Raw genomic sequence first — 27737 nt, 5'->3', positions numbered from 1 at the left:
CTAGGGTCACGGCAGGGCGAGGATGCAGAAGAAGCAGACATCTCCGCTCCTTCGTCTGTCATCCATCACAGACAACCACCCCTCCTTCCCTTCCCCTCTTCGTCCGACCTCCAATCCCCCCTCCCCACCTCCTGCGTGTGCTTCTCATTAGAGTTTTTCTGGATAGAGAATTGGAACTCATTTTTTCCAGGGCACGAGGCTCGTAAAAGCTGACAGCTGCCCTCCACCCCCACCACCCACAAAGAGAGGAAAATGAACTTAAAGCCACTGTCCAGTGCACTGTACTCATCGACCCCATTGTCCTCTGATCCCCTGTTAGAACTCTGCAATATTAAAAAATATCTGTATTCAAAAACTACACACTGAACAGGCCACAGCCTGCTTCATACTGTACTTGGTGACTGCAACTATGCCTTCACTCCTTATCCTAAAATCCTCTGTCTGCCCATACAAATTCAAGAGTGACCTTCAAAACCAGCACTATGTTTAATTCATTACCATTCCTTTAGACTGAGCTATGTCCACAGATTAGTCACAAACTAAAGGAAAAAACTTCAGTAAATTAGTGTGGAAACAAAACAAATGCACATCACATTAATTTGCCACTTAATGTTGCTTTTTCATTGAATAAAGGGGTTAGAAATACACAAGTCATGACTGGTCAAGTGAAAAAATGGTTACATATAAGAGGGCAAAGGGCTCACTTTAGAAGTTAGGGATGGATTCACAAATTAAACAGGTCAGTGCCACCTTTGAACAAATCCTCAAGTTTATCGTATGCATTATGTGTGGGTGTTTGTGTGTGTGTTTGTGAGTAACTGAGGGAGAAACTAACTGGTGAGTGGATATGCATGGGCATGTAACTAAATGGTTAATTGGATTACTGTGTCACAAGATCCATGGACTCGCCCTCCGGCTAAGAGCAGCTGCATAACCATTCCTAAGTACAATTATCTAATCAATACTGCAACATAGACAAAGTAAATCAGTAGTGCTTTTAGGTCTTAATCAGTAAATACTATAGCAGTGTATATGTTAACCAGAGAAGTCAAAAAACAAAAAAAACAAAAACAAAAACAAAAATAAATGAACCTAAAAATAACAAGAGATGTTAAAGCCTGCATGAAGACGACTCTGGTATTGCAATCTGTGCCGTGTATTGTGGATGTCACTTCCACTCCCACAACAGATTTGTTTTCACTAAATCAAAAAAGAATGTGTAAAAAAAAAAAAAAAAAAAAGATTTGTGCAACAAGAGGTCTCCATAAATCAACACTCTTTTGTGATTTTCTGAACAACAGATGTAAATAATACAAGCTGAAAGCTAATACTGTACATCTTCAAGCTGAGCGATTAAGCAGCGTGTGATTTATATGACAGAACCAAATGTCAAACTGTGTGAATCTTATTATTATCATCATAGATGTTATTTTCTGCACAATTCAAAAACCCAACAGGAACTAATTACAGAAAATCTGCTGAGAAAACCCATGGCACAAACTCTCACTATTTCTCTCCACAAGTTTAAGGGACAACAAACTCTAAAAGTCACACTGTACCAAACCACTACAACCATCCATATTATTAATATGTGGACACGACTATGAACCCTGTATTTACATAACTGAAAGCATTCAATTAAATTTTACAGCTGGTCCCAACACACACACACACACACGGCTAGCTGCTGCCCTTGTCCAGTAACTTGTTAATGCAAATTGCAAATTACCACCTACATCAATTAGTCACCTCATTAGCTGAGTTTTCTCGGGTGAAAAACTTTGTCATCTGATGTAGTTAATTCAGAAAGCTGACTTGCTACAACCTGTGCAGCTCATCCACACATCCCACTTGCTATTTTCATTGCATTTTTTCTGCCGCTATATTCCTGGCACTGGCACAACAAGATGACAGTAACACTGTTAGTGTCAAATATAAAAACTATAAAAACTAAACAATATATAAGATAGATATTCATTGGCACAGAGAAAACATATTGGTCTGTAAGCAATATATGCTATCTATACCACCGGGAACATTTCCCGACAAATGCAGGGGAATTACCAACCAGTCTTTGACCAAATCAGCCCAGAATAATTCTTCCTTCTGGAATTCTCCCCTTGGTGTTGGCCTGCTTCAGGAATGCTACAGTAAGTTCGGGAATTTCATAAACATGTATTTAGAGCATAGACCATTTCATTTGCTTTGTGAAATTGGCAACCTAGCTAAGTAGAGCTTAGGAAAGAACACATCCCAGAATAGGCCGAGGTGGGAGCGGAAAACCACACAGGAATGGCTGTTGAGACGAAAGCCAAGAGGATAGGAGAAGGGTTGAAGTTGAGGGGCCTTCGCTTTGCTGTGGGACACGACTCAAAGCAAAGATGGAGGGTTACAAAGCTGCTGCCCTGGAATTCTACAAGTATGTGAAAGCAGATTACAGGTTTCTCAGCCTGTGAAGACTAAACTTTCTCATCCTTAACCACATCCTGCTGTAGTTTTTGTATATACCACACAAAAATGAGAGTATAAAAGGTGTGTGCTTGCTTCATATCCCTACTGACAGAGTTAAAGGGATATAAGGAAAAGTTTTTTAATTAAACATGAACAGAGTGGAGAAATGAAAAAGTGTAGAAGAGTCTAGATAGACAGACAGATATTATATCTCATGACAGTCTGCACTGCAGTTGAAAATTACATAACTCCAGCCTGACCCAGCTGTGTAAAACACACCCAGTTAAACTTAGACACATGTCTATGGTTACAGTCCTTACTAAACATTTGTGCCATAATAGAGAGCATATGCAAACAAAGCCAGTGTGTATGGGTTACATACATGCTTTTCTGTGTGTGTTTGTCTGTGAAATGTGTGTGTGTGTGTGGTCACACAACCCTTTGATTTTGAGTGTGGGAGTGGCCCTCTATTAAGACCTGTGGCTCGACCCATCTACCTAATTACAGAAGGGAGTTAAACTAAGGGTCAGGGTCTCCACCCACTACGCCCTGCTCCACATCACCTCTCAGTCACTCAAAAATCAACAATGGTTGGAGAGCTTTGTGATATAAATATCACATCTGTGCCTCTGCTGTTATTGCAGGTGCCAAAACACTAAAACCTGGAGACTAATTTGTGGACTTATTGCTCCCCTAAAATTTGGGTTGCTGAAATTCAATGTACACGTATACATACAGATGTACAGGGGGCTGGGAGACGTCAGGGTGACTGTTAGCATGTCATTTTGTGGACACCAGTGGTTGCCACCGTGTACACTGTATGACTGGGACGCACCACTAAACTGATGACCTAGCAAAGCAGTGGTGACTCTAGTGGCTCTGCAGCCAAATGCCCAGAGAGTCAAAAATAAAAGACATGCTTTGTGGAAAGAGAAATGCTTAACTGTCCCCAGTGCCTCTGAGAACAGAAGAAACAGGAATGATTCATCTAATTTCTGAGGAAATCATCCATGTGAACGCCTGTATTGCTATGTTTTTGAAATGGCAAAGGGCTAAACGAGTGCTGTAGTTGACAAAGATGCCATAAGACAACCCATAGCGTCCATAATAGACGTTCGTAACTAACACACTTTGAAGTAGGGAGCACATTTGAATCAAATCTAGCATGTTTTGTTAGATAACGGCTGATCAGTTATGCATTTAGTCACTAGTGCATTTCAAAATTGATGCTGAAAGTAACACACTTTGAACAGTCACTTTCACACTACCATCAGTAGATTTCACACTCGACAAAGTAAATCGATGAACAAGACCCCAGCTGAGTCATCTGATGTCTCAAAACTTGAGGAGGAGAAGAGGTCAAAGAGACAGAGTGAAGGCAAGTAAAGGAGAAAATCAAATGAGGCAGTTCGAGCATGCAAAGCAACCACACGAGGAGCAGTAGGGCATCACCTGCTTCGAGCCCCAAGGCTGTGCTGCTGCAGGATTCCTGAATTTTCAGTTTTAAGGGAAAGGAGGATTTCAGTGACTTTCAGACTCAAACTTTACAGCACAGGGAAGCGGCTGCTCTCCAAGTGCATGCTATAGGGTGTTTCTGCAGTGTAATTAATTGAAATTAGATGTGTAGAGTACATTGAGCATTGCTCTTAGGACCATGGAGACTTTACCTTTTTCTGTGAACTGAAAACAGAAATCTTGACCTTGTGTGACCCTAATCTATCCAGCAAGCTGCCACAGAGTCTATCAGCACTGACCGCCAGGTCAGATCAGGCAGCTTTAAAATGAAGAAATGAGCCATGATGTAGAAAACTGGGCAAACAGTTGAAATCTTAATAGAAGTCTGACGCTAAAGTGAGATAAGTAATAACTCATCAGCTGGTGAGGAAGTGATGCGATGAACATCATCTTTTAATATTATATCCTGTGGGTGGCCATGTCAGTGTTCGTAGAATAATGTTTCAGATTGACGCAATACTTGCTGTTTGGTAAACTGCATGCTTTATCAGCTAATTCTGCACTTCTGCTTTAAAGAGCACCAGAGTGCTTGTGCAGTTTGTACGTACCTCGTCTCTGCTTGTGGACATGTGGGTGCGACACCAGCTGTCTTGCTAGCCTGTCCTTATGGATTAAGGGCCTGCCGGTGGCAATTTTGACTGACCAGAGATTTTTCCCACACACCCCTATAAAAGAAGTCAAATGGAGGGGACCTTTTAAGTCTTACTTTTTTAGAAAACTGAATAAAAAAACATCAATAATCATTGGGGCGAGGGGGGAATTTCACACACACAAAATAGTAAAATATGCTAACTACAACTACAGAAAGAAGCCTCAAAAATTATATTTGTGTATAATGCTCATTTAAAGCACGGTATTATGGTGAACCAACATACGCTGTGTTTTGGATAAAGATTCACATTATCTTGTCAGAAGCAAAAAGGAATATACAAAACATGTTGTGGGTCAAAAAGTCAAAAAAAAGTACCAAAATCCATGTTTTTTCTGAATATTTGAAGATATAAATAATGGTAGACCCATGTACCACCACCAACAACAACGACAACAACAACAGAAGCAGTTAAACTTCAGCTGCCAAACCCATTAAAAACCAACCACAACTGGGCAACTACTCGGCCTCTGTTGCTTTACACCAGCTCACAAAACACACCAGATGTGGAAATGCATCATGCATAAATGGCTGGGGCCCCACAGCTACACACACAAACACCACTGGTGACATCTGCGCCATACACAACTGGAAATGGAATGAAAATTCATGGTTTTAGAGAGAAAATGAAGCTGTTGTCTTGTTGTGAGATGTTGCACAATTAGCATCAGCAAGATGTTGTTGCCCCACAAATTTACATTGTTGTGTCTGCCATTGTGCCTCAGACATGCCTTTTTATAACAAAACAGAAATGGTTGTCAAATTACCTTTCATTGTATCTGAGTATTATCTGAAAGCATACAGTGGCTGTTAGACAACAATGCATCTGTAAAATTCTTCCTGTACATGTATTAGTATGGCCTATAATTCCACATCAATCACAACAGAGTTTAGTCTGGTGTTCATACCAGTGTTTCTTCACATCACCTTGACAGGGTGCTTTCACTGTAACACTCTTTACCACCATGTTGCTAACTTTTCTACCTTTTTTTCCATATCAGTTTTTTAGTTTTTTTTTGCAGACATTTTTTCTTCTTTTTTATCACTTCTTGATATGTTTCTTTTATCACTTAACAGCTTTTTGATGTCACATTCTGATGTGAACTTTCACCTTTTCCATGAGCAGGAGATGCAGAATGTTTCCCAAAAACACCTTCTGCGTGTTGAGATCTGATCTGCCTGGTAACCATTAGCAAGAAAGGACCACAGGAATTGAAAAGACAAAAAAAATATATTACAAGTTCCTCTATCATGACAATGCCGACTGAAAACAGACGACAGTTGGTTGAGGAAACTGTAAACATCGAACAGCCTTGTTTTAGGATTCAGTGGTGATTCTGCTGAGTCACAAATGTGGCACGCTATAGATAAACTTGAAACAAACAAAAAGCTGGGTGCGCACCCATGCCTAACTGCATAATCATGACCAAACTAGATATTGTTAGACTGTTGGTGAACCAAATCTTGACATCTATTTTTGCTGGCATGTCATGATTTTGGCCGTGAGAGATTATTTTTTCCTCCTCCACTCTGAACGCACTAAAAAAGCAGCCTTTATGAACACTGAGGGTGAGAAACTCCTGTAGTTGCATGCCAAGAAACTTTGCTTTATATGTTTAAATGTTCCGCATGAATGCCAAAATGGTCCATGAGTCTTAAGCCTGCAGAAATTTCTCCAACTGTGTGTGATTTCACACTGAGTGTCAGCTATCTGCTTGCTTTAGGTTTCACGCTTCAACGTGCATGGAGCCACTGAGTAAGCCTGGAATCTGGAGGACCTGCACTCTGCTCTACCGCCACTGCACAGAGCAGCAGGCTTTAACCCCACAGCCAATAAACACAGAGTCATAAAAACAATCACATCTGTGAGAAGCCTGAATGAGGCCACAGACTAGTGACTCAGAAATTGATTAAATTTGACATTTTGGGAAATACAGTTGGCTTTTTTGTTGAGAATTAGACGATAAGATCAATACCAGTCTCATGTCTGAATGCTAAATGTTAAGCTAGAGCCAGGAGACAGTTAGCGTAACACACAGAATATAATCAGGGGAAAACAGCAAGCCTGGCTCTGTCCAAATGTAAAAACATTGTGCCTACCAGCAGCAGTGAAGCTAACTTTTCAAATTTCGTGGTACTGGTAGGCGGCTAAGCTAAGCAGCTGCTGGACGTAGCTTTCGAATTTAGCATATACTGTAGGCATGAGAATGGTATCAATCATCACATCTAACTCTAGGCTAGAAAGCAAATAAGTGCATTTCCTACAACATCAAACTATTTCCTTTATCAGTTTTTTCCTTTGTTTTCTTGTGGTTTTTAAAACTCTTAGAAAAACAATAAAACACAACACACATGCCCGTCGACAAATGGCCGTACACACATCAGAGGGTCTGTGGTGTGCTATGTAAATCACCTGTCGCCCCATGCCCTGTGGGAGTCTGGGGGGGGTGTGGACAAACTTCTGGACGGAAAAGAGGAAAGAGGCAGAATGGGAGCAACGGGGGGAAGAAAAAAAGTACCATATGAGGGAGGGATCAGAGAGTGCTACAGAATTCCTACGGAGAACCAGAATTCCTCTGGGTTCGTCATGTGACACAAGAACCAGATTCAGGAAAAGCAGCTGGTGTAGTGTAGAGCACAGTGAGGAAATGAAAAGTCGGAGGGAAAACAGGGAGGAGGGGGCTAGGGAGGGGAAGAGTGAGAGACAGCAAAGGGGAAACAGGAAGAAAATGTTATCAAATCAGTTTGCAAGCTCTCTGTGGAGGTCAGCAGAAGAAGATAAATTGTAGCATCTGGCAGCTAGAGCTGCCTCAATGGCCTGAAATCTCCTCAACAGAGAGAAACATCATGATTCCACCACGAAGCACAGACTCATGCAAACACAAGAAAGACAGAACTGAAAATTCTTATTAAAATGACTAAACTGTGTGTGCTCCAGTGTAGTGATTACTAATGTGCTCATGAGATAAAATGATGATTAAGGAGAATACTAACTATGGAGTGAGATGGAATTTTATCGCTTCCTAACAGGAAGTGTTGGCTTGGTGACTCATCCAGCTTTGAGAAGGACCCTTGTCTTATGGCTGACAGCAGGAGATACATGCATTCTTCTGTATATTGGTCCCGGCAATGACGGGTTCCTAATTGTAACAATGTGTGTGTCCATGTGTGGACGTGTCAACCATGTGTGTGTCGTACATTCCACCACAGAAGTGTTATTGATTATGATGACTAAAGTCTCAAATCTATCATCTAATCTCCGTCTGTCTCTGCAGCAGCGGCAATCCTTGTCAGACTTTGCTCACCCAGTGAGCACGGCAGGGATGGCGCTGCAGCTTGGCTCTGCAGAACAAACAGATTGCATAAAGAGAGCCTGTGTGGTGCTAAGTCTCACACTGGAGTGAGGCACAGAAGAAAGAGGACGACTGATGGAGAAAAAGAGAAAGAGATGGCAAGAGACAGAGAGAAAAATAAAGGTTTGTGGAAGCGAGATGATAAAAGAGAGATAGATGTGGAGGGATGTACAGTGAAATGATGGAATGGAATTATTTAAGTAGTTGTAATAGCTTTTTGGATAGCCTTGTCAAAACTGAGTCCACGTCATAAAATATTTCCACAGAGAGGAAAACGCAGGAGCCCCACACAATGTGTGACTGTAGTCCATTGAAGCGTGCTACTTTTCTCATAAGCCTCAACAATAGACCTTTATAGGACTGTTACACTGTCCTGTTTGACACAGAGAGGTGTGATTTCAGCAAAGGTCAAATAGTATCACTGTTTGAATTAAATTTGTTGAGCCAGAACAAATAACAAAACATAACAATTCCCAAGTCTTATTCATTGTGGAAATAGTAAATACTAGTTGGTTAAATAAAGTATAACTCAGCTTCTATGACAGCAAAAATAGATATGCAACAGTGCAAAAACTAGGAGAGTTGCCTCCACAATAAATCCCAAACATGACTGCAGGAATGGAAATTTCATAAATAGACACATTGACCATAAACTGACAGAAACAGTCGGTACAGTCAGGTGCCAGAGTCAGAAACAAAATGCTTCTACCCACTGCTGACAGGAAATCAGAGCAGGAGTGAGGCCAACACTAGTCAAAAAGATACATCGTGCCCAAATGCCGGCGAGTTTTCCACAAATGTTCAATAGCTGATTTATTGTAATGAGGTAATCGCTTTGCTTAATTCAACTAATGCATCATCATTATAATCATATTTGGGTAATATTTTTCTTACCTAATTACTACTTTGGAAGAATTAAACTCTTCCAAACCATGACTCTCCCTCTCCACCTTCCACTGTTTTCCATACACAGCAGTGCTGTGCAGAAGCAGTTTATTGCCACTGTGCTGCTGCAGATACTAGAATTTATAATGAAAAAAAGCATTTAAAAAAAAAGTATTACTTGTCTTTTACTTGTCTTAGTCTCTGTGTATGTGTGTGCTTTCACATGTATAAGCAGAATCCATGAAACCCCAAACCTCTCACTAATTACACAGTGGATGGTGGCAGAACCATGGCCTCCATGCCTGCATCATCTGTTACATAAATACTCATTTGACGGAAACTGTTGTCAGGCTCCATCTTGGACTGCAGCTCTGGTCAGTGCCAGGTTAAACCACTGGAGGACCGGAACGCTGCCACTCCCTTGTTTTGTACTCACTTCTCTCAGGCTATGTGTGCATGTGAATGTATATGCACACGTTTGATTGCATGTAGTGTTTGTGTTGAGTGGAAAAAAACAAGGAAAAAGAAGGAGAGAAAAGTCTGGCTGTGCCTTTGTTCGGTGGCATGTGCGCATGTGAGGAAAAGAATGACAATGTTTGTGTGTGTATGTGTGCAAGGTTATTTTACAGTGCCCGTTACCAGAAGCCACAGGATGTGCGTCTGCAGCAGGACCACCTTGTACCCCATGACATCATCGTAGTGCCTCCTGAAACTCTGTACACACACATACACATGCACACACTCACACACCTACACACACTTCCCTACACGTTACTTTTTCCCTACCCTCATCAGGTGCCAAATAAAGTGCACTTGCCATGTGTTGAGCACATGTTGGTGACGGTGATCTGCCTCAGTGAAGAAGAGGAGAACTTTAACAAACTTTGTGAATAACACTTGAGGTATCACATATCATGCTTACATAATCAAAAACACATTTACTGTCTACACTACAAAGCATCTCGACTGAACCAATTTTTTATTTTATATGGGAATAAAAACATTTTATTTAACTGAAGTGAACAATGTAAATGGAGTGACAATGTCTGAACAGTTTGGTGATAATGCAGTGACAGGCGTCTGGCATCCGACTGGACCACAGTGGCCAAAAAGAGAGCAAAGAGCAACAACCGAGCAATAAACAACAGATGGCAGCTCACACTTCCAAGAACAGCAAAGAAGTATTTATAGATGAAGCCTTTGAAACAGGCTGTATAGGCCTACTACACTAACAATCAGGGCATTTTAAAATCAATCCACCATCATCATCAGTCAGATTTAAAGGCAGAATATGAAAGCAAATCATAGCTTATATGTACTGCTGGCCATGGCCAACAATAATAATCACCATCTAAAAAATAATCATAATAAAACATAACTACAAGATAAGTGGAAGTGGAACAGCCTTGTTTTTGGGCTTAGCTGTAATGTAAAATCTGAAGTGACTTGATTGAGGATGTCAAAAACCTGGACACATAAAAGTGGCCACCCAATGGGCCGAGTTATGTAGATGTTGACATTAAGTAACTTTGCAAGCACAGACTTCCAGATGAAAGCTGACGCATCATCTTAGCTTCCTACATAAACTTAAGTTCAGGCAAATGATTCATACAATCTGTGGTTGTGTATATAACAGCATAGAGATGCATGAACTATGATCCAGCTTGAGTAACAGAGGAAGTTGCACCCATACTATTTTTGTCACCACAGTGTTCTGTGTCTTATAGTAGATACTGGTTCATACAGTAGGTTTGTGATGGGCATTAGGTAATGTCAGAAAATTCAGGTTTGAACATTTTAAGACTAGAATGAGTCATAAAGTTCTGCTCACTGGTGGCACTGAACTATCCTCTGAATGAGAGCAGGGCAGCTGATTATTTTCATCCTGAATTACTCTAATGACAGTAAAAAATTCCAAATCACAATATCCAAGAGCTCCACAGTGACTTCTTTAAATGCCTTGCTTGCCTTTAAATGCCTTATCCAAATCCCAAAGGTGTTCAGTTTGAGGACCTGGAAGTATTAAATTCACTAAAAATTACAACAATGATTAATAGGTTATCGGAATAATCGCCAATTCATTTTCTGCTGATCAACTACTCAATTGATCAACTAATAGTTTCAGCTCTACATGTGAGTGAGTCATTGGTGGGAAGATAGTCCTATTTACTTACTGATGAAACTAGCAAGTAAAACGGGCTAAAAGAGAGACCCTGCAAAAACCCTGCAGAATACATGTACTTGTCAGCACTGACATAACAACACATAATATACATACACATATTCTGTCAACAAAGCACTTCATTTTCATTGACAGTAATGTGACCGAGTGTCTGTCAGAGAAATACCAGCGTTCTTGAACTCTGAGACCTCTGTGGTTTCCCTGGCTTCATATGTAATCATTGTTTCTTATCTCCATACAGATGCCAGGAAATAGCTGGTCTTTCTCACCCTGTTGCCTCTTTTAATAACCACTACATAATTACTGCAGAAAGACCAATAACACTGATGATTTAAACATTGGGCTCTTAAGCTGCCATAACATCCTAAATCTAACTGCTTATGATAAAGAAGCTATTCATTAAGCTAATAAACACGCTAATGAGCAAATCCCTCTATGTTGACACATGCACAATAAGCTTCTGAGCATGAGTGCCTTTTTTTTTTTTTTTTTTGGTTTCGTCTCTGGCAACAAAACCCAAACCACAGGCTCTAAAGGAGAAGCAATAAAGAAATATACACCTATTATGGGTCATTAGGAGCCTAATTTTCTTCATAAAGTGGGTTTCCTTACAGTACCAGCAGAGTGCCAAGTGTATTCCTTCCCTGTTTCTGTCATCAGGGCCAGAGGGAAGGCATTTGGGAGGATTGAAGGTGCTAAATCTGCCTCCCTTGCTGTGTTAGGGCAGGGTTACACAGTATATCACATCTTGGTTAGAGGCAGCACACTAAAACCCTGTGCTGCGCTCACCCTCCCAACAGCCGCTCTGCTGAGCCCGACATACACACTCTGCCTCTCTCCCCCTCTCCCACACACATATAGCTATTGTACACATGCATGCGAGGCAGAGGCAAACAAACACAGCATCCACACGCCGACGCTGTTGACTCATGCTAATACGGGCCGGCAGAGCTGCGCGGCGTTAAGGTGAGGGAAACTCTCTCACCCTTGACTGGCCTCTTGGAAACATGGGCACGGCTTCAAATCCAGGCCAAACACTAGCTCACAGAGAGCTGCGGCAAGAAATAACTAGTTTTCATTCATAAACACCATCTGATGGTCAGCTCATTGTCATTTGAGGGCAGCTATGATGATTAACTCTCAATCGTGGTCAGGCAGTCTAGTTCTGAATGGCAGGCATTCATTCACAGTCTGTGGCTGACATGCATTAGTCTAGTTTTTGCACCTTTAAAAAAAAAAAAAAAGACGGCGTGAAAAATGAACACTGCACTAAACATTGAGATGATACGGACAGTGAAAACTAGGTCAGACTAGCAAAAACAAATGCCAGAATAAAACCTACACTGCATCCACACCCAGTTTTAAACTTACTGGTTTAGTAAGGGCTGGATCCAAGTTACATCTGAACCTCAATACGTCACTGACATTCTAGAGACGTCAGCTCTAAACCACAGAACAGCACTGCTTATACATTCGTCCAACTGTATTTGTGGTCGCTCATGGTCATTTCTGTCCATATGCTGCTGGTCACAGTTCACAGACTCAGACAGTCTGCACTGGCCTGTAATCAATGTGTCATGTTTGAAATTTTGTGTGGGCAAATGCTTTCAGCTCTGCCTATAAATACAGGAGGAGGAATCTAGCCCACTTGTTAAGACTCTAGTCTGGGAGATGAAATTGCCAGAGGGATTAAAGAATAAGAGGAGACAAAGATAAAGAGGGAGAGAAGAGATAAAGGAAGTCACAAAGTAAAGGACATCTGGCTAATGAGGGGGGAGTGCAGAATGGGACCGCATTTCCACCTGTTTCCCTAAAAAGCACTTAATATTTCAAAGAACAGACAGTCAACCAGAACACACAAACCGCACGAAAGCCTGGTTCAAGCGGTGCGGCTTTCCATCTCTGCGGAGGGCAAAGTAGCCGGGAAAGCTGGGAATTGTTTTGTGGGAAGAATAACCCACATAGGCCCAGTTTCTGCTGGTCCTTCAACCCCTTTATTTAGACCAACCCACAGGGATCCTTTACTCTTATAAATAGTCAGGCAGCAAGTTGTACAACACAGTCTATCTTAACATATGTGACTGACACAAATGCTGACGAGCAAAGTCTGCCTGTGCATTAATAAACAAGGACACTGATGCTTGGCTGGGAGTTTGCAACAACCTGGGAGGAATCTGTGGTGGAGAGTGACTGATTACATTACTACAGTATCATTTTGAGCAATCTGTACTTTACTTGGGTTTTTCCGTATTAAGTTACAGGGCAAAAATGGGAAAACATTAACTTCAAAACCATGTCAGTGAGCACTGCAGAAATCTGTCTCAAAAAGTACATAACATGAGGAAAATGCATTTTATAAAATAATATATTTATGCAATAATATGATATAGTCAGACTTACATCGTGCCTGGTTTGTTTTGTTGTTAAATTGAGTCTATAGGTTCCACTGTAATTGACAAAGAACATATCTCTGTGGTAATCAGGCCTACACTGAATGTTATCAGGTAAGTCATCAGGACATACTACTATTGCTACCCTGGACACAGTGACTGGTACCTGCCCTTCCTCTCCTTCATCTTCTTTCTTTCTTTCTTTTTCTCTCAGTCTCCTCATCTTGTCCTGTATCTCCTCCCTTCCCAAAGCTGAGCTGTGATTGATATTGTCTTTTCAGGTTCATCTGTGTCACTGTTGAAAGCAAACACAGGGTTATTTGATGCGCAGCTGGTACTGGGCTCCACTTGATAGTCTAGCAGTGAAAAGAAAAATATAATGATGTACTTCATCTTAATGTCCATCTTAAATCTTTACACAAACTAGATTTAAAGAAAAGTATTTCAACTTTCGTTTGTCGGTTTCAAGTTTGTCAGTCGGGGATTAATGCTAACTGCGTAGCACGTGTGAATTAAGCTAGCTAGCTAGCTAGCGAGCGAGCTAATTAAAAACTAACTAGTCGGTATCATGATGAACAGTCACACCCGAGAGCTGACTGTTAAACGATGTTTGGTGATAAATGACATTAAACTACAAACGGTCCGCTAGTTTAAGTATTTGATTACCTGTGTCAGGCTCCAGTGGATTCAGCTAACTGTCCGGTTCGTTGACGGAATCAAAGAACCACCTATTGAGTAAAGATCGTTCACTCCACCTACCGACCACACAAGCAATGACGCAGGTGATCAGTTTGTGATTTTGGCGTTGCGCAGTATCTTTTATTTTAGTGAAGTTCACTATTTAAATTATATTTGTGTACATGAGGGAAGGCATGTTAACAAGGAGGATGGCAAAGATTTCACTTACAAAACATACAATCATCTCTCGAGTCATGACAAATCGTTATAAAGAGTAACAACCTGCAGCAATGATTTGCAGCTTATAGTATAATTTTATACACACATACACGTTTAACTCTGAAAGAAGCCAAGCCCCACAATATATACTTTTACACTGGATAAGTACATTTTGCAAATTATGTTCTCTTACATAAATACACATTTTAAAGCAGGATATTTACTTGTAATGGAGTTTTTTTTTTTTTTTTTTTTTTTTTTTGCACTGTTGTATTGCTACTTCTACTTCAGTGCAATTCCAACATGGTGCATCATAACACCAGAAATAAACAAAATATACATGTCCCCATTTTTCTTCTACATTTTACATGTTTACTACTCACTAAAGCTCACTGTGCTGCCGCCTGTGAGCACAGGCTCCAGCTAAGCGTGGCCTTGAAGATCAAGCTTCTCTCTAATTTAGCAATGTGGGCTAGGCTACACTAGCTAGTGGTCAGCGGTTCAGCTTCAGCCCTTTAGGAACACCTCATTAGAACAGAGCGGCTTATTATAGACAAGACGACACTGAGCTACATGCTAGAGCCAGAGCGCACAACAACCTGTTATGAAACGTACGAGAAAGAGAGAGAAAAAAATTAAAATTTTTGAGTCAGGGAGAGAGGCTCAAAGACACTTGCGTAAGGAAGATGGATGATGACGGTTTCTAGATTCATGGCCAGCTGCCCTTAAGGGACTTCTTTTTTTTGTTTCTGGAGAGACTATAAAGAGCAGAAACAAGTTAAAAAGGACAAAGAAAATTGAAAATAAACAGCTGGCTGATGGAAGTGGATAGTAATGTTTGCAGATAATCCCCAAAGGCTGTGATCTCAATATTGCAACTTTTATCTCTTCTTTTACTGTATTTTGAATTCTTTGATATCTCCCTATACTGTTTATTATCTCTCTCTCAGTAGATTGCATTCAGTTATGTGTTCCCTGAAGCAAGTTTCATGAACAAAACAACAACAAAACAAAAGTTTATTTTTTTCTCTCCTAGACAGTGAAGCAGCAATCAATACACATACTTTTCATACCAACAGCAGTTCCACGAGCATAGACACAAATATACAACTGTGAACTCATGAAATCACTGACATGGTGACACTTGTTTACAGTCTGCAAACTCCCACAAAACACACACACTCACAGATAAAACATGCATAAACAGTAACGTGTACACATGAATGGGCATGTCAAATGGGTGGAGGAGATACAGGAGAGTTCAGGGAGACAGTGGTTTTGAAATCCTGCGGTTTGAGTGTGTAATGGAACTGCATGTAGTGATTAGAGACACAAACGTTCCAGCTGGCAGTTCCACACAGCCAACGCACCCAGTGGCACAGTTGTGTGTGTGTGTGTGTGTGTGTTTGTGTCATACACGTCCACTGCAGTCCAGAGGACAACACAGAGGCTGCATCTGTTTGCTCTGAGTTTGCTGTCCAGGAAAGACTCTACGTGGAGGTTTCTTACAAAGACTTCCAGAAGAGGAAACAAGAGGAGGAGAGAAAAAAAAGAATAGAGCATGATGGGAGAAGAGATACACAACATGAGGATGTAGAGGGAGAGAAAGTGGCGAGGGACCACATGGAGATGGAAAAAGAGGGAGAAAGACAGAGAGAGAAAAGGGAGGCTGGATAAACGGTGGAGGAGAGTATGGTAATCCTTGGGGTGAGAATTTGTGGCGAAGAATTAGAACAGCTTTCTGCAGAGTGATGGATGGATTTACAGGACAGGCAGGTCCAGCTGGCATCTATTCAGTCCAGTCCGAACCAGACTGGTGCAGCAGAAAGGTTGTTCTGGGCCAGGCCAGTGGAAACACTACACAACCAGGATCTGGGCCAGTGAACCAGGCCAGACAACTGATGGCTTTTCAAGGGGCGTAGCAACACTGTGCTTGTAAGAAATAGCACTAAACTATAGAGTTACCCATTTAACCTCAAGCTGGGTTTAGCCAAGGTCCTAACATGACCTCTGACCTCTCGTGAAAGCCTGAAGAGATACTAGTTTGTTGTGGTGGGTTACATTCCTGAACCTCTGCAGATGGTTGCAAAGTAACTAAGGTGAAACATTTCATTTTCAGCTCATCACTCTCCCTTTCAAAAATACACAAACACCACATAATTAACACCAATAAACCACGCCTGCTGACTTCTTTGCTGAACCAATCCCCTGCTGAGAATAAGGACTCAACCTCAGTCTTGACCAGACAGGAAAAAGAACAACTTCTTGGAAGCTGGATGTTTGTGTCTTTGGATAAAGACTTTGTTAAGTTTGGACTGAGTTGCTTTCACTCAAGATGTCTCTTCGAAAAACATCTGGAAAATGTGGTTTCTCCTGCAGACCAGAACATTTGTACAGAGTTATGGTTGCAGCTTACCACTACAGTACGCCTCGGTTGCGGCTTTAGCATCTGAGGCATCTGTTATTTGGAAGGTAAACACGAAGAAAGAAAAAAAAAAGATCTAGATATTGAAGAGGTCATAAGTGTGACAGGTGATGCCAGCATGTGGATTTTAGCACTAACCCTCACTTTTTTTGGCAAGTACGATGTTGCTGTCAGTCACAGTTTGCGCTCCTGTCTTGGCATAAGAGGCAGGCACTGAGAGAAAAGTGTGTGAACATTAAAAGAAAGAGCAAGAGAGAGAGAGAAGTGGTTTGAGACAAAGGTGGGTTTCAGAGAAGGAGAGCACATTTTGAGACAGAGGTGTGAGATCTGGCCAAGGTGAGGTTTACTTTCCACGGGGGACGGCCACATTCCATCAAAACATTTCAAAAATGCTTTTCAGACTGTCCTCTGAGTGTCTGCCTCCTCCTTGTGCCATCAATCCATTAATCTGTCTCAGCCCAGCCAAGAAGCTCTAGAGCAATGACATATTTTTATTCTCTAAGGATAGTGACTGTAGTACTCCACCTGCTGCAAGCAGGGACAGGAACAGTCACCGCTGGTTGTAGGTAGAAAGTTAGAATGTGTTTTGTGATGTGGACTGCTAGGCAAGATTGTTGCAGGGATTAAATAAAAGTTGGGAGTGTCCTCAGGCTTCAAGTTTGTAATAAAAAGAAGAAGAAAAGAAAAGAAAAAGAAAATTGGCAAGAATTTATAACACATTTGACTATAAAGCCTCATTAAAACTGAGATTATGAATCGCATTATGGAATATTGGCAGCTTAGTACACACTTTTGCAAATTCACATCCAGCAATGTCAACGTTAAAATATTGAGCTGCCTCTGGTGTCAGCAACCAATAAAATGATAAGAATAAGTCAGCTGCATCTCAGCTTAAAGGGTGTCAAAGCCTTTGGTGATCATTTCTACCGGTCTACTTCAGGCTGTTGTCTACGTTACAGAGTTATGACTTTCTGAGTGACAGGTAAAAATTACATAAGACTTTGCTTGAATGGGAGCTGGGAGGGGTTACAAGACATCTCTCTAGCTTTCCTCTTTATTTAGCTTGGCCTTCAGATATGTGGAGCAGCTCTGTAAAAACTATCTTTCTCCAAACAAAAATAAATGCATTCTTTCTAGCTTGTGTGAAGAGTGTGTCTTTTGTAAAATTCCTAAAGTCGGAGTGTAAAGCACAGAACACCTTTTAGACTAAACAGAGGAAAAAGCTGCAGTGCAATGAAATAGAGAGTGGAATGTATAAAGCCATTTCATGCAAGAGTTGCATATTATCAATGAAACAATTTGGATCTTTTATGTAAGCTAAGCAGCAGCTGACAGAGCATGAATGTGAGTGTTTGTGTTGTGTGTTCCCCAGTCTTCCAGTGTTCCTGGCTTCATGGAGACATTGTTTTATCACTATGTAATGGTCTTTCCTTAATCTGAGTTTCATCACGGACGAGATTCTTTTAAATGCATCTAACTGCGTATACATGCATGAACTTGCACAAGTAAGTGGAAACAAAATCACACAAATTCATGTGGTTAATTGACTTTTATGTTCAGGGACTTTGGAGCAGACAGGCCTGTGCAGACCAGATGAAAGATAATAATTTTTAATAGTAATAGTAGTGCCCTTAGGTTTCAGTGTTGGTGTCTGGCAAAATAACATTTAACACCTGTTGTTACTATCTGTGCAATCTGTTGAAGTGATTTCTGCAGCTAAAAAGTAGGGAAGAGCTGGTGCCTGATGAATAATGATTATTATAATATTGATTATAATGATTAGAATAATGATTTATTTGGACAAAACTCTGGCACGTTTCTAGACTTTATGACCTGGGAAATGCTGGACAACACATAAGAAGATCTTGTGAACAGTATAGTCCTGTATGTCAATAGACTGTTCTACATCCTCATCCACTGCCAGTATAAAAAATGCTGATTAGGGCAGCTTTACAGAGCTCTGATATACTCACACAAAATAACTTTGGAAAATGCCCTCCGTTTCTAGAAAACAGCTGAAATACTGGATTTCTCTTTCGACTCAGCTGAACCCAAAAAAGGGAAGGCTATATAAAACTTTAAAGTGCAAAGCAATACATTTCCCCAAACCAGCATGTAGTGGTTTTAACAACATGGGCTGGGCATTGCCGGCCTATCTGCTTTGCTGTATATTTAAGGCTGCTATTTTAAAACACTATATATTTTTTCATTACCATGAAATGAGGTTAGCAGACAGAGTTGTGGTGAACACTCTCAGAATAAAGATAGGCAGAGTTCCTTGAACAAGGTATGTCGCTGACCACCGGGCAACATGTTTCCTCTTAACAAGTCCCATAACAGCCAATTACTTGGCTTCGGGCTGTGTGTTTGTCCTGAGCTCTGAGGGAAAAGTTAGAACCCAGTTGTTGAATCAAACTGGAAAATAATTGCTTGACTTTAGTGACCACACAAACCTGCTGTTTGATGACAAGTGTATATGTGGCCAGTTGAATGGAAACAAGCGCTCAACATGTTGGGTGTTCTGTGGCAATAAACAGAGGAATGCATTGCGCTTCCAACACTTGCCAAAATAAACAAAGAAACTTCCAAAAAGGCTAACAACACCAGGGCACAAAGATATAAGGAAGCCAGCAAAACTGGTCCAAACATCAACAGCACTCACATAGTAGACTGCAATTATTCTGTTTCTAATTGAGGTATAAAAAGACCTTGATTCAGATTAGAGGTCTTATCCTTTCTGGATGAACAGAGAAGAGCTGATTAAAGCAGGGCATTCAGTTTAATGTTGTAAGCAGATACCTAAGGACCTCTATTTATCCTGGCACTGATCTTTTAAATTATGGGATATACGTAGTCGCCTTCTTACAAGCATTAGCCAAGGTACCGCCCAGTGGCTGTGGGCCCTGAGCCACCCACCCATTCATGCACCACCATAGGCGCTGACATAAAAGTCACCACAACCAGCTATCATCAGTGTCTTGGCAACCCATTAAAAACAGCACACAGTTCCTAAGAACAACCCCCTTCTGAGCTGGTGTATAATGTATTCTTACTACATGAAATACAAAAGGCTGAAATAAATAGACTCAAGCTGACTCAAGCTGTGTGGAATATATCTCACTTTTACATCATAGAGTTGGGCGATAAAAGTTTTTAAAGGAATCATTTGTAATTCTGGGAAATATACTTACTTGCTTTCTTGCCAAAAGTTGAGAAGACTGACATCATGTGAATATCTTTGCAGTAAGGAAATCGTTTGCCCTTTCAGGAAATACACTTATCCACTTTCTGGAGAGTTAGATAAAAAGACTGATACCACTCCCATATCTGCCCATTAAATATAAGGCTACAGCCAGCAGATGGTTAGCTTGGAAGGGAAACAGGAGCAAACTGTTCGCCCGGCTCTGTCAAATAGCAACAAAATCTACAAAAAATGACAATACAAAAAGTTATGGGGGTTTATATGCTATGATAGGCTAAGTTATCTTGACTTGGCTTAACCTGACACACTCCAAAGTTCAAAAATACACCTAAAAGCACCTCTCAAGCTAAACTATTAAAAACATCACTTAAACAACATTTAAAAAAACAAATAACACATCCATGTTGTCAGTCTGATGAAAAGAAGCATTCTATCATGCTTTTTTTCCAGGGGTAAAGAAATGAGACGTACAGTAGAGCTGTAAAGTCAAAGTAAGTCACCTCAAGTTCTTAAAATTATTGTGTATTTAACTGCACACATTTAACATACAATCTGTGTAGAACATGCTCTTCTTTTATGTCACTATTTATGTCTTAGTTTGATCAGTCATTTGCAGGCAGTATACAGTAGCATAGCACACAAGCCTATGCACAAACCATTGCCCACAAATTTCTCTGGGATTTCTCTTGGGTTCCAACCATCATTGCTCAGCAAGCCTTGAACAGCAATCACAGTTTAACAACACTGGCGCATTGGTAATTTTTCTTCTACATCTGCTCTCTTTTTGTGTGGTGAACAACAAATGCTCTAATGGAGGATAATTACCCTGTGTTGTTTTAGTGTTTGCCTGTTTCTCTGGAGAGGGCAATGGCAGCCTCTCAGGCATGGAGATGCTAATTGGTAATGCTAATTGCTTCTATTATGTAATCACAGGGTCAACATGAAGCTATTTTTCAAATGATTTCATATTGGAATAACCCAGGAAAAAAGGAATGCAATAGATCATCATTTACATTAACTACTGAAAAAGAAAATATGCCAATCCATTTACTGCATGTAAACCAGGTACTTAGAACAATCATAAAATACTACTCAAATTTCTGCTTTTGTTTCTTTTAAATCATCAAATTAAAATCAAAGCATCGTCAGTCTTTTTATCTTGGGTTTCCATTAAACCCCTAGACCTAATTAATCGAGCTGGCATGTGCGTTAGAAAGCAGGTAAATAAACAGAGTGTGGCTCGCCTGCGCACAGCAGGGAGGGCTGCTCGTTTTACCAACCCAGGGGGAATTACAAGCCGTCTGATTGTTTTGGCATTTAGACTGGACGTGACGCCAGTTAGGAGTTGTTTTGGGGTCTGTCGGAGGTAATGCTTTCCTTGACACTTCCATGAGGACTAACATACTGTAGGTTGGAGGGAATATAGAGGAAGTAGGCCAAGTTGTCCTGCTTTCCCCTCTTAATGAGTCTTGTCAGCTGGAGGTGTTGGATGGATGCAAAATATTATTCTATCTTCGCCCCCGGCACATGAGATTATCTTTAAGTAGCAGTCTTTAGTATAAAATAGAAATGTTTGTTTGTGCTACGGTTTGGCACCTCTGCTCAAACACTGCACAAGTAAATAAAGAAAAATGTGAATAAATGGACAGTTTAAGTATTTTTCCAACTGTGACCAACTTCACCCCTGAGTTAGGCTGGTGCACACCTGGCAACCCCTGCTGAGTGACATTTGACACTTTAAAACATGGGCTCTGTCATTTTGGTCGGGGACTCAGAGCCACTAAATCAGTCAGTTTGAAGAACAAAATGACTGGATGAAACAAAGACCTTGTATTTTTAATATCCTTTGACAGGAAGTGGGCGTACTGGCGTAAACGGGGCGGTGAGTTTGCTCCAGAAGTCACACTTACATGTCTGGCTCGCTAAAAAAAAGCTCTTCTGCATGTGTGTAGGTCTGCGCATGCACATTTAAAACACTTGACATGACTCAATATGTTTAAATGTGTTTTTAATGACATTTAAGCAAATGAGGACAGCAGGTCAGATGTGAGGTTAGTGGAGCAGGTTTGTGAGTTAAGTGTGTCTCATTCAATATGCAGAGCAAAAACAGGGAAACTGAAGTGAAGGGCGATATTGTGAATTTCAAAATAAAGTTGTGTGTATTGCAACAAAGCTTGTCTACACAACATGCACAGTTGCAAGTCCTCTCCGGGCCATCTTGCAGCAGGCGATCTTTCACTGTCCTTTTCTACATCACTTCTGCTCCCATTCTCACTCTCTTCTCCTTTATATACGTGTAAAAGTTTATTGGTAGCACTACTCCTGCTAGCCAAACTAAACTTTATTGGAATTCACTTAAAAAGTTTGCTTTCACCCACTTCCTGGCCAGCAATGCTGTAAATAAGACAGAAACTGGAGGGAGGACAGAGAGCGAGCCTGAGCCTTCTTCTGTGTCCACACATACCTGTGTAATCCCCAACACCGCCCCTCAGTCTACAACTCACACACTCTACCTGCCAGGTTCTGGTAAGTCAAATTTATTTGAGCGAGCGTTTTAAGGTTACAGAGTTCTTTTGAGAAGCAGAGAGACCGACAGTTGCACTGAATTCGTTCAGCGTTTATGATTTATGGAGTGAGTGGGGGGACTGGGATCTATAACAACACACACGCAAACACAGAGAAAGCTTATACATCCTTAAAAATCTATTACATCCGTCCACACATCTGAGAATCCAGCACAATGTGTATGCTGATCTATGCTAATCTTGAAGGATCCCACTCAGTCAGTGGAAGATTTGAGGGAGACACAGGGAAAAAAAACTCTAGATCCTTCTCTCTGTTACTCTCTGGAACAACAAGGAGATGGCGTGCAATATCAAAGAGCAGGAATACTCATTTTCCTGTCACTGCATTCAAAATCCCTGAGATCATGACAATACTGAGCGTCAGCTAGCATTTGGGATGTCACTGAGAAGATAAATGGCGTGTGTTGCATGTGAATAGAGAGTGTAAGAGCCAAACACAGGATTCATGACTTCAAACTCTGGCAGGGTACAGTTTTTGCTAAATCCTTTCATATTTAACCTCATATATCTGTTATATGTTGCGTTTTTAACCCAGAACAGAGGTAGCTGCTTCTATAAAAAGGGTCCTGGCTGATGACTGATCACAGCTAATTTGTTATTCAGCACAGTTTTAGCTCTACACTGGTGTTTTTCTGACTTGTGAACAGTCAGGCTGGCCTACAGCTTTTCTAAAAAAAAAAGAAAAAGGAAAAAAAAAGAATTTAATCATGTTTCAGTCAAAGACATTCCAGCTCAGCCAAGTCAAACGTCTGGGGGAATCACTGCCACACAGTCAGGTGTGATTGTGCATTCACACACGGAGACACACACACACACCTTTGCCACACAGAGACGTCAGTCAAATGGAGGTTGAGGGAATATCAGTATGTAAGAGGGAAAAAGAGACTGAGAAAGTGTGAGAAAAAGTCAGTGACAGGGAGTGCATGGTGGTGGGGCAGGCTGTAAATCCAGGTCTAAAGGTCTCCACGCCGTTTTAGTTACTGCACCTATATGTTGAGTGACACACTCAAACACCAAACCTGCCGCTGGCCCAAACAAAAAAGGGTCTGTTCCCTCTATGGTGTGTGTGTGTGTGTGTGAGAGAGAGAGAGAGAGAGAGAGACTGAGAGAAGCATGCACACTTGAGAAGCACTTGCACAAAATCAGCCCACTATTCTCTTCTACACACACACACATTCACACACTCACTTACCCCACCAGGAATCCTCACCTTCATCTTGGCACAGTGCGGCCAAAAGTAACACAAGTCAGCTTAAGGTAAATAAATCAGCTAATCACTGGTTGCTCAATAGAGGCTGCTAGCCTGCCTATCACACACATACAGTATGCATAGAGAGGGGGATTTTTAATACTGAATTTCCCTTTATTTTCTCTTCATTCTTCTTGTTGGGCTAAGTGAATCCCCTATAACATTTACAGGAGTTTGCATCCAGTTCCAGACTCACCTGGGAAGCTGTTTCACTCATCGATCTATGACACACACACACACACACACACCACACACACACACAGACACACACACACAAAGACAAGGCTCAGAGAGACCTGTAGAGGAGGCAGACAGAGTGTTTCTGTATTTGACAGGGGTGAAGGTGACAAAGAGCAGGGAACATGAAGTTCTTTGGGAAACATCTTTCCTCCAAACTTTCTGTCAAAGCACCAGTGCGCCTGCACTGGTGCTTTGCCACCAAAGCACAAGCAGATTCTGCACAGCAAGCTCTCCACCTTCCCTCGTTTTCCCCCCAGATTCCTCTATTCTCTCCTCGGAGCACTCTGGACCACAGGTTTATTCAGAATGAGGACAATGAGAAGACCACATCTAAAGCCCATTTATCTACTTTTTTTTCACCTCCAAACCAACACCCCAGCCTTTTCAGAACCCACTACAATGCTTCATATCCCCTCAACACTCTATACATCCTAACTGAAAGAAAGTTGCCTGACATTCATCACAATCCTGCTACTTGACTGAGGCTCAGGAATGACAAAACTATCCAAAACATAAAACTAAACTGCTGCTTGTAACTTTGTGTTAGCACTTTAACAGTGTCACTATTTTCAGTCAGAAACAAAGCCTATTCAGAGCAGAGAAGATTACTCATCCAGATCCCAGTGGAGGTGCTACACTGTAGTTGTGTCACTGTTACATAAGGAACCACTCCCCACCCTCCCCCACCACCCCTGAAGTCAACAGCAGTGTATAGAGGACTTAGCGTTTGACAAGGCTCGGGCCCTCGGGTCTTTGCGCAGAGCTGCAGCGAAGACCACGTCATGCAGGTGGGCCCGAACACCCATTCATCTTTGAATTGAGGGATTCCTCGCCCCTCATGGTCCACACATGTCTGCTTGCTGGTGCATTAGCATGCTGGTCCATGCTGATAGCACACAGGTCTGCTTTATAATGTATTGTAAGGCACCTAAGATTGAGCTGATAGCTTAAACTTTGCGTGCGTGTGGGTTATAGATTACTTTTTAAAAGTAGAATGCTGCTTAATGAGAGAGACATTACAGGCTATCTGAGTGTGTGCACATTAGCTTTGAGCAATTACTCTACAATAAAATGAACAAGCATCGACTGCTGCAATTTCTAAATCACATTAGGCTGCAAAGTTTCATCAGACTTAATGTGAGCACTGTATTGTATATAGAGTCTGCTCATGCGATCAAGCTGTACTCCAGAGCAAAGCATCTAAGTATCAATGTTCTCCATGATACCCAAACAGAGACATAAAAACTGGCACTGAAATCTTTTTTTTCACACACTGCAAAAACTAGAGAAACTGTCTGTGTTTACGTTTTGCAACACTGGTCCGAATCAAAGCAAAGTGATTTCTTGACAATACTGTGTAGCTGTGGTGCGTGGGCGTGTGTGCATGAGTGAAAGTGTTTGAGCGTGTGTGTCTCTACAGGAAACCAATCTGACCCACGGGATTAGTGGCTGACTTGGTGAGTGACTCTCATTCTGTTCCAGATGTTTATCACGTCATAAAGGCCTCGAGCCCTCTGAAAGAAATAGGTAGGAAACACAACCTCTTCCTGACACACAAACACACACTTCTGCTGCTGCAGTGACAAACATGATGACAAGAAATCTCCTCTGCGTCTGACTCTATGTAGATTAGTAGCTGAGTTCTAAGACACAAGGGCACACATAAAACACACTCTTCCTTTTTTTGACCCATGATAAATCTCACTCTAAAGATTATCAGTCAACGCCAATGCAGATACAGCCACACATGGGTCATATCCAGTTTCCTCTTGTTATCACCCTCCTAGTGTAATATAGCAGTGCCAAGTCATATCTAAACGATAACACATTTCCAAGTGTTCACTTCAGGACATCACGTTTTAAATTGGAAACCTCATGCCTCGTTCTTTTCACTGTGTAACTTACTTGGCTTGTCTCAAAAGCACCAGCATTTAAATTGAGCCTTTTGAACACTATTGCGCCTTGTTCCACCGGTGCCAGCCGTGCGTAATGACGAGCGCCGTGTGGCTGGAGCGCACCAGCTGGCTGCACAAGTGGAGTTGTCAGCCACCAGTCTCCACATACAGTTATCAGTCTTGACAGTTGCTAAGTTCTTGTTACCATAATAGATCTCAATCGTGCTCTGACAAGTCAGAACTGCTATTCACATGGTGCAAATGAGAGCGCATTCCTCAGATTTTGGCCTGAAAATGCCGATATAATGTTTCAAATCAGGCAGTTGTGCATACAAAAATGCATTAGGCACACTCTTAGGAGGACGTGTGTCAGGCCACAGCAGCTTCACGTAAAGCCAGTTTGCCGCTTCAAAGGTTATGAATGCTGTGAGGTCAAGAGGGATGAGTGATCTGGGGGTGAATGGGGTCGATGGGAAGCTGTGGCCTCCGGTGGCTTTGACTGTGAATGAGAGGTACGATTCACTTTTTCATTCTGAATCAACTTTCCTTTCAGAGAGGGGCGACCAAACATGCAGAGCAACTTTTTTTTCTCACTTGGACGAATCTCTCTGCTGACGCGCTCCGGCAAAAACAGAGGAAAATGGAAAAGTTCTTACCGAGATACTGTCGGATGTCCAGCAGGATTTTAGGGGGTCCTCCGTTCAGCTGGTAAAAAAGGGAGCCGAAACAGAAGAGGAACAGCGTAGCCATGCAGAAACCATAACCTCGCAGGGAAAATCGGAACGGTATGGTAGAGAGAAAGCTGTACTTTCTGTTGTTTCGCTCTCTTATGTGGTTGGGAGTCTGGTTGTTGCTGTGAAGGGGACTGCCGCTGAAATTCTTCATCATCTCCTCCTCACAAAGCGCCGTGGAAAGTCACCCATCCGCCTGTGGAAAGTGAAACTTGTCGCTTTGAGATCATTTGAAGCGGGCGGCCAGTATATTTTAGAGACGCGCAGGCACCCAGCTCTCTCTTCCCTCCGCTGCCGCAGCCAGCCACGGGGTTTGTTTTGTTGCGCACAGCGTTTTTCGCCACCCTCTCGTTTGCGCTCGTTGGACGACTGCTCCTTCCTTCCGTCCTTCCAGCGGAGTTAAGGGTCCATCCTTCTGCTCCCGAGTCTCCTTTTTTTTTGGGTGTCAGATTACTGAACGTGGAAAGAGGGAAAAAAAAACTTCCACCTCATAACAGGAGGATTTGGGATTACAGCGCGTAAAACAGCGTCACCTAGTGTTCAGGGAGAGTGGTGCACTGAGACGTGTTTGACTTGTAACAGTCTGGACAGAGAGTGAGTGGAGGTCGATGGAACGCGCTTTAAGTCTGCTGTGAATTTACAATTTTAATTTCAGCAAGTTTGAAGCCTTGTACTTTACCAAAACGTTGACAGTTGAGATATCTTGTGTCATTAAAATGCCAAGAGATAAAACAGACATCCTCAATAGAAACATCACAGTGATGTATTCTCTGAGTGAAGTGCTTAGTAGGGTTGAACAAAGTGGAACAAGTTGTGTTATAACCACTTTGGGATAAGATAAGAATGCAGATGTCTGAGGTTGAAAAGAAGTCTACTGATTCACTTTGTGTGTGTGTGTGTGTGTGTGTGTTTTAAACTTTCTCTTTCCCCCCTCAGGCCAGCTGTAAGAACCTTACACTGAGCCATATATCTTTCCACAGCAGGACTTTAGAACCTGCCATTAGACTACACCTGCACTTAGGGAGGACAAGAGCAGTCATTCAGCACAGTAACTACCTTACCAAGAGGCCGATGTACTTTCACCGGTG

The 27737-nt window shown here is 41.6% G+C and overlaps 1 protein-coding gene across 5 annotated transcripts in view; it reads right to left on the bottom strand.

Annotated features, from left to right (window-relative positions):
• Positions 1-27449, bottom strand: part of usta (uronyl 2-sulfotransferase a) — a 91593-nt gene extending 64144 nt beyond the window's left edge. For 2 of the 5 annotated variants that reach the window (XM_051071866.1, XM_051071865.1), the window contains exons 1-2: positions 26575-27381; positions 4515-4631 (exon numbers count right to left, since the gene is read on the bottom strand). In XM_051071866.1, the coding sequence (XP_050927823.1) occupies positions 4515-4631; positions 26575-26806 (349 nt within the window). In that variant the 5' untranslated portion in view covers positions 26807-27381. Of the gene's footprint in view, positions 1-4514; positions 4632-26574 lie in introns of all 5 variants that reach the window. The other 3 variants (XM_051071867.1, XM_018672643.2, XM_018672644.2) reach the window with 3 other exon arrangements.
• Positions 27450-27737: the final 288 nt, after the last annotated feature.

The sequence above is a fragment of the Lates calcarifer genome, linkage group LG7_1, assembly GCF_001640805.2.
Source record: "Lates calcarifer isolate ASB-BC8 linkage group LG7_1, TLL_Latcal_v3, whole genome shotgun sequence".
Taxonomy (NCBI): Eukaryota; Metazoa; Chordata; class Actinopteri; family Centropomidae; genus Lates; species Lates calcarifer.
The sequence above is the reverse complement of the archived record's forward strand: the minus strand, read 5'-3'. Positions and strand labels throughout refer to the sequence as shown.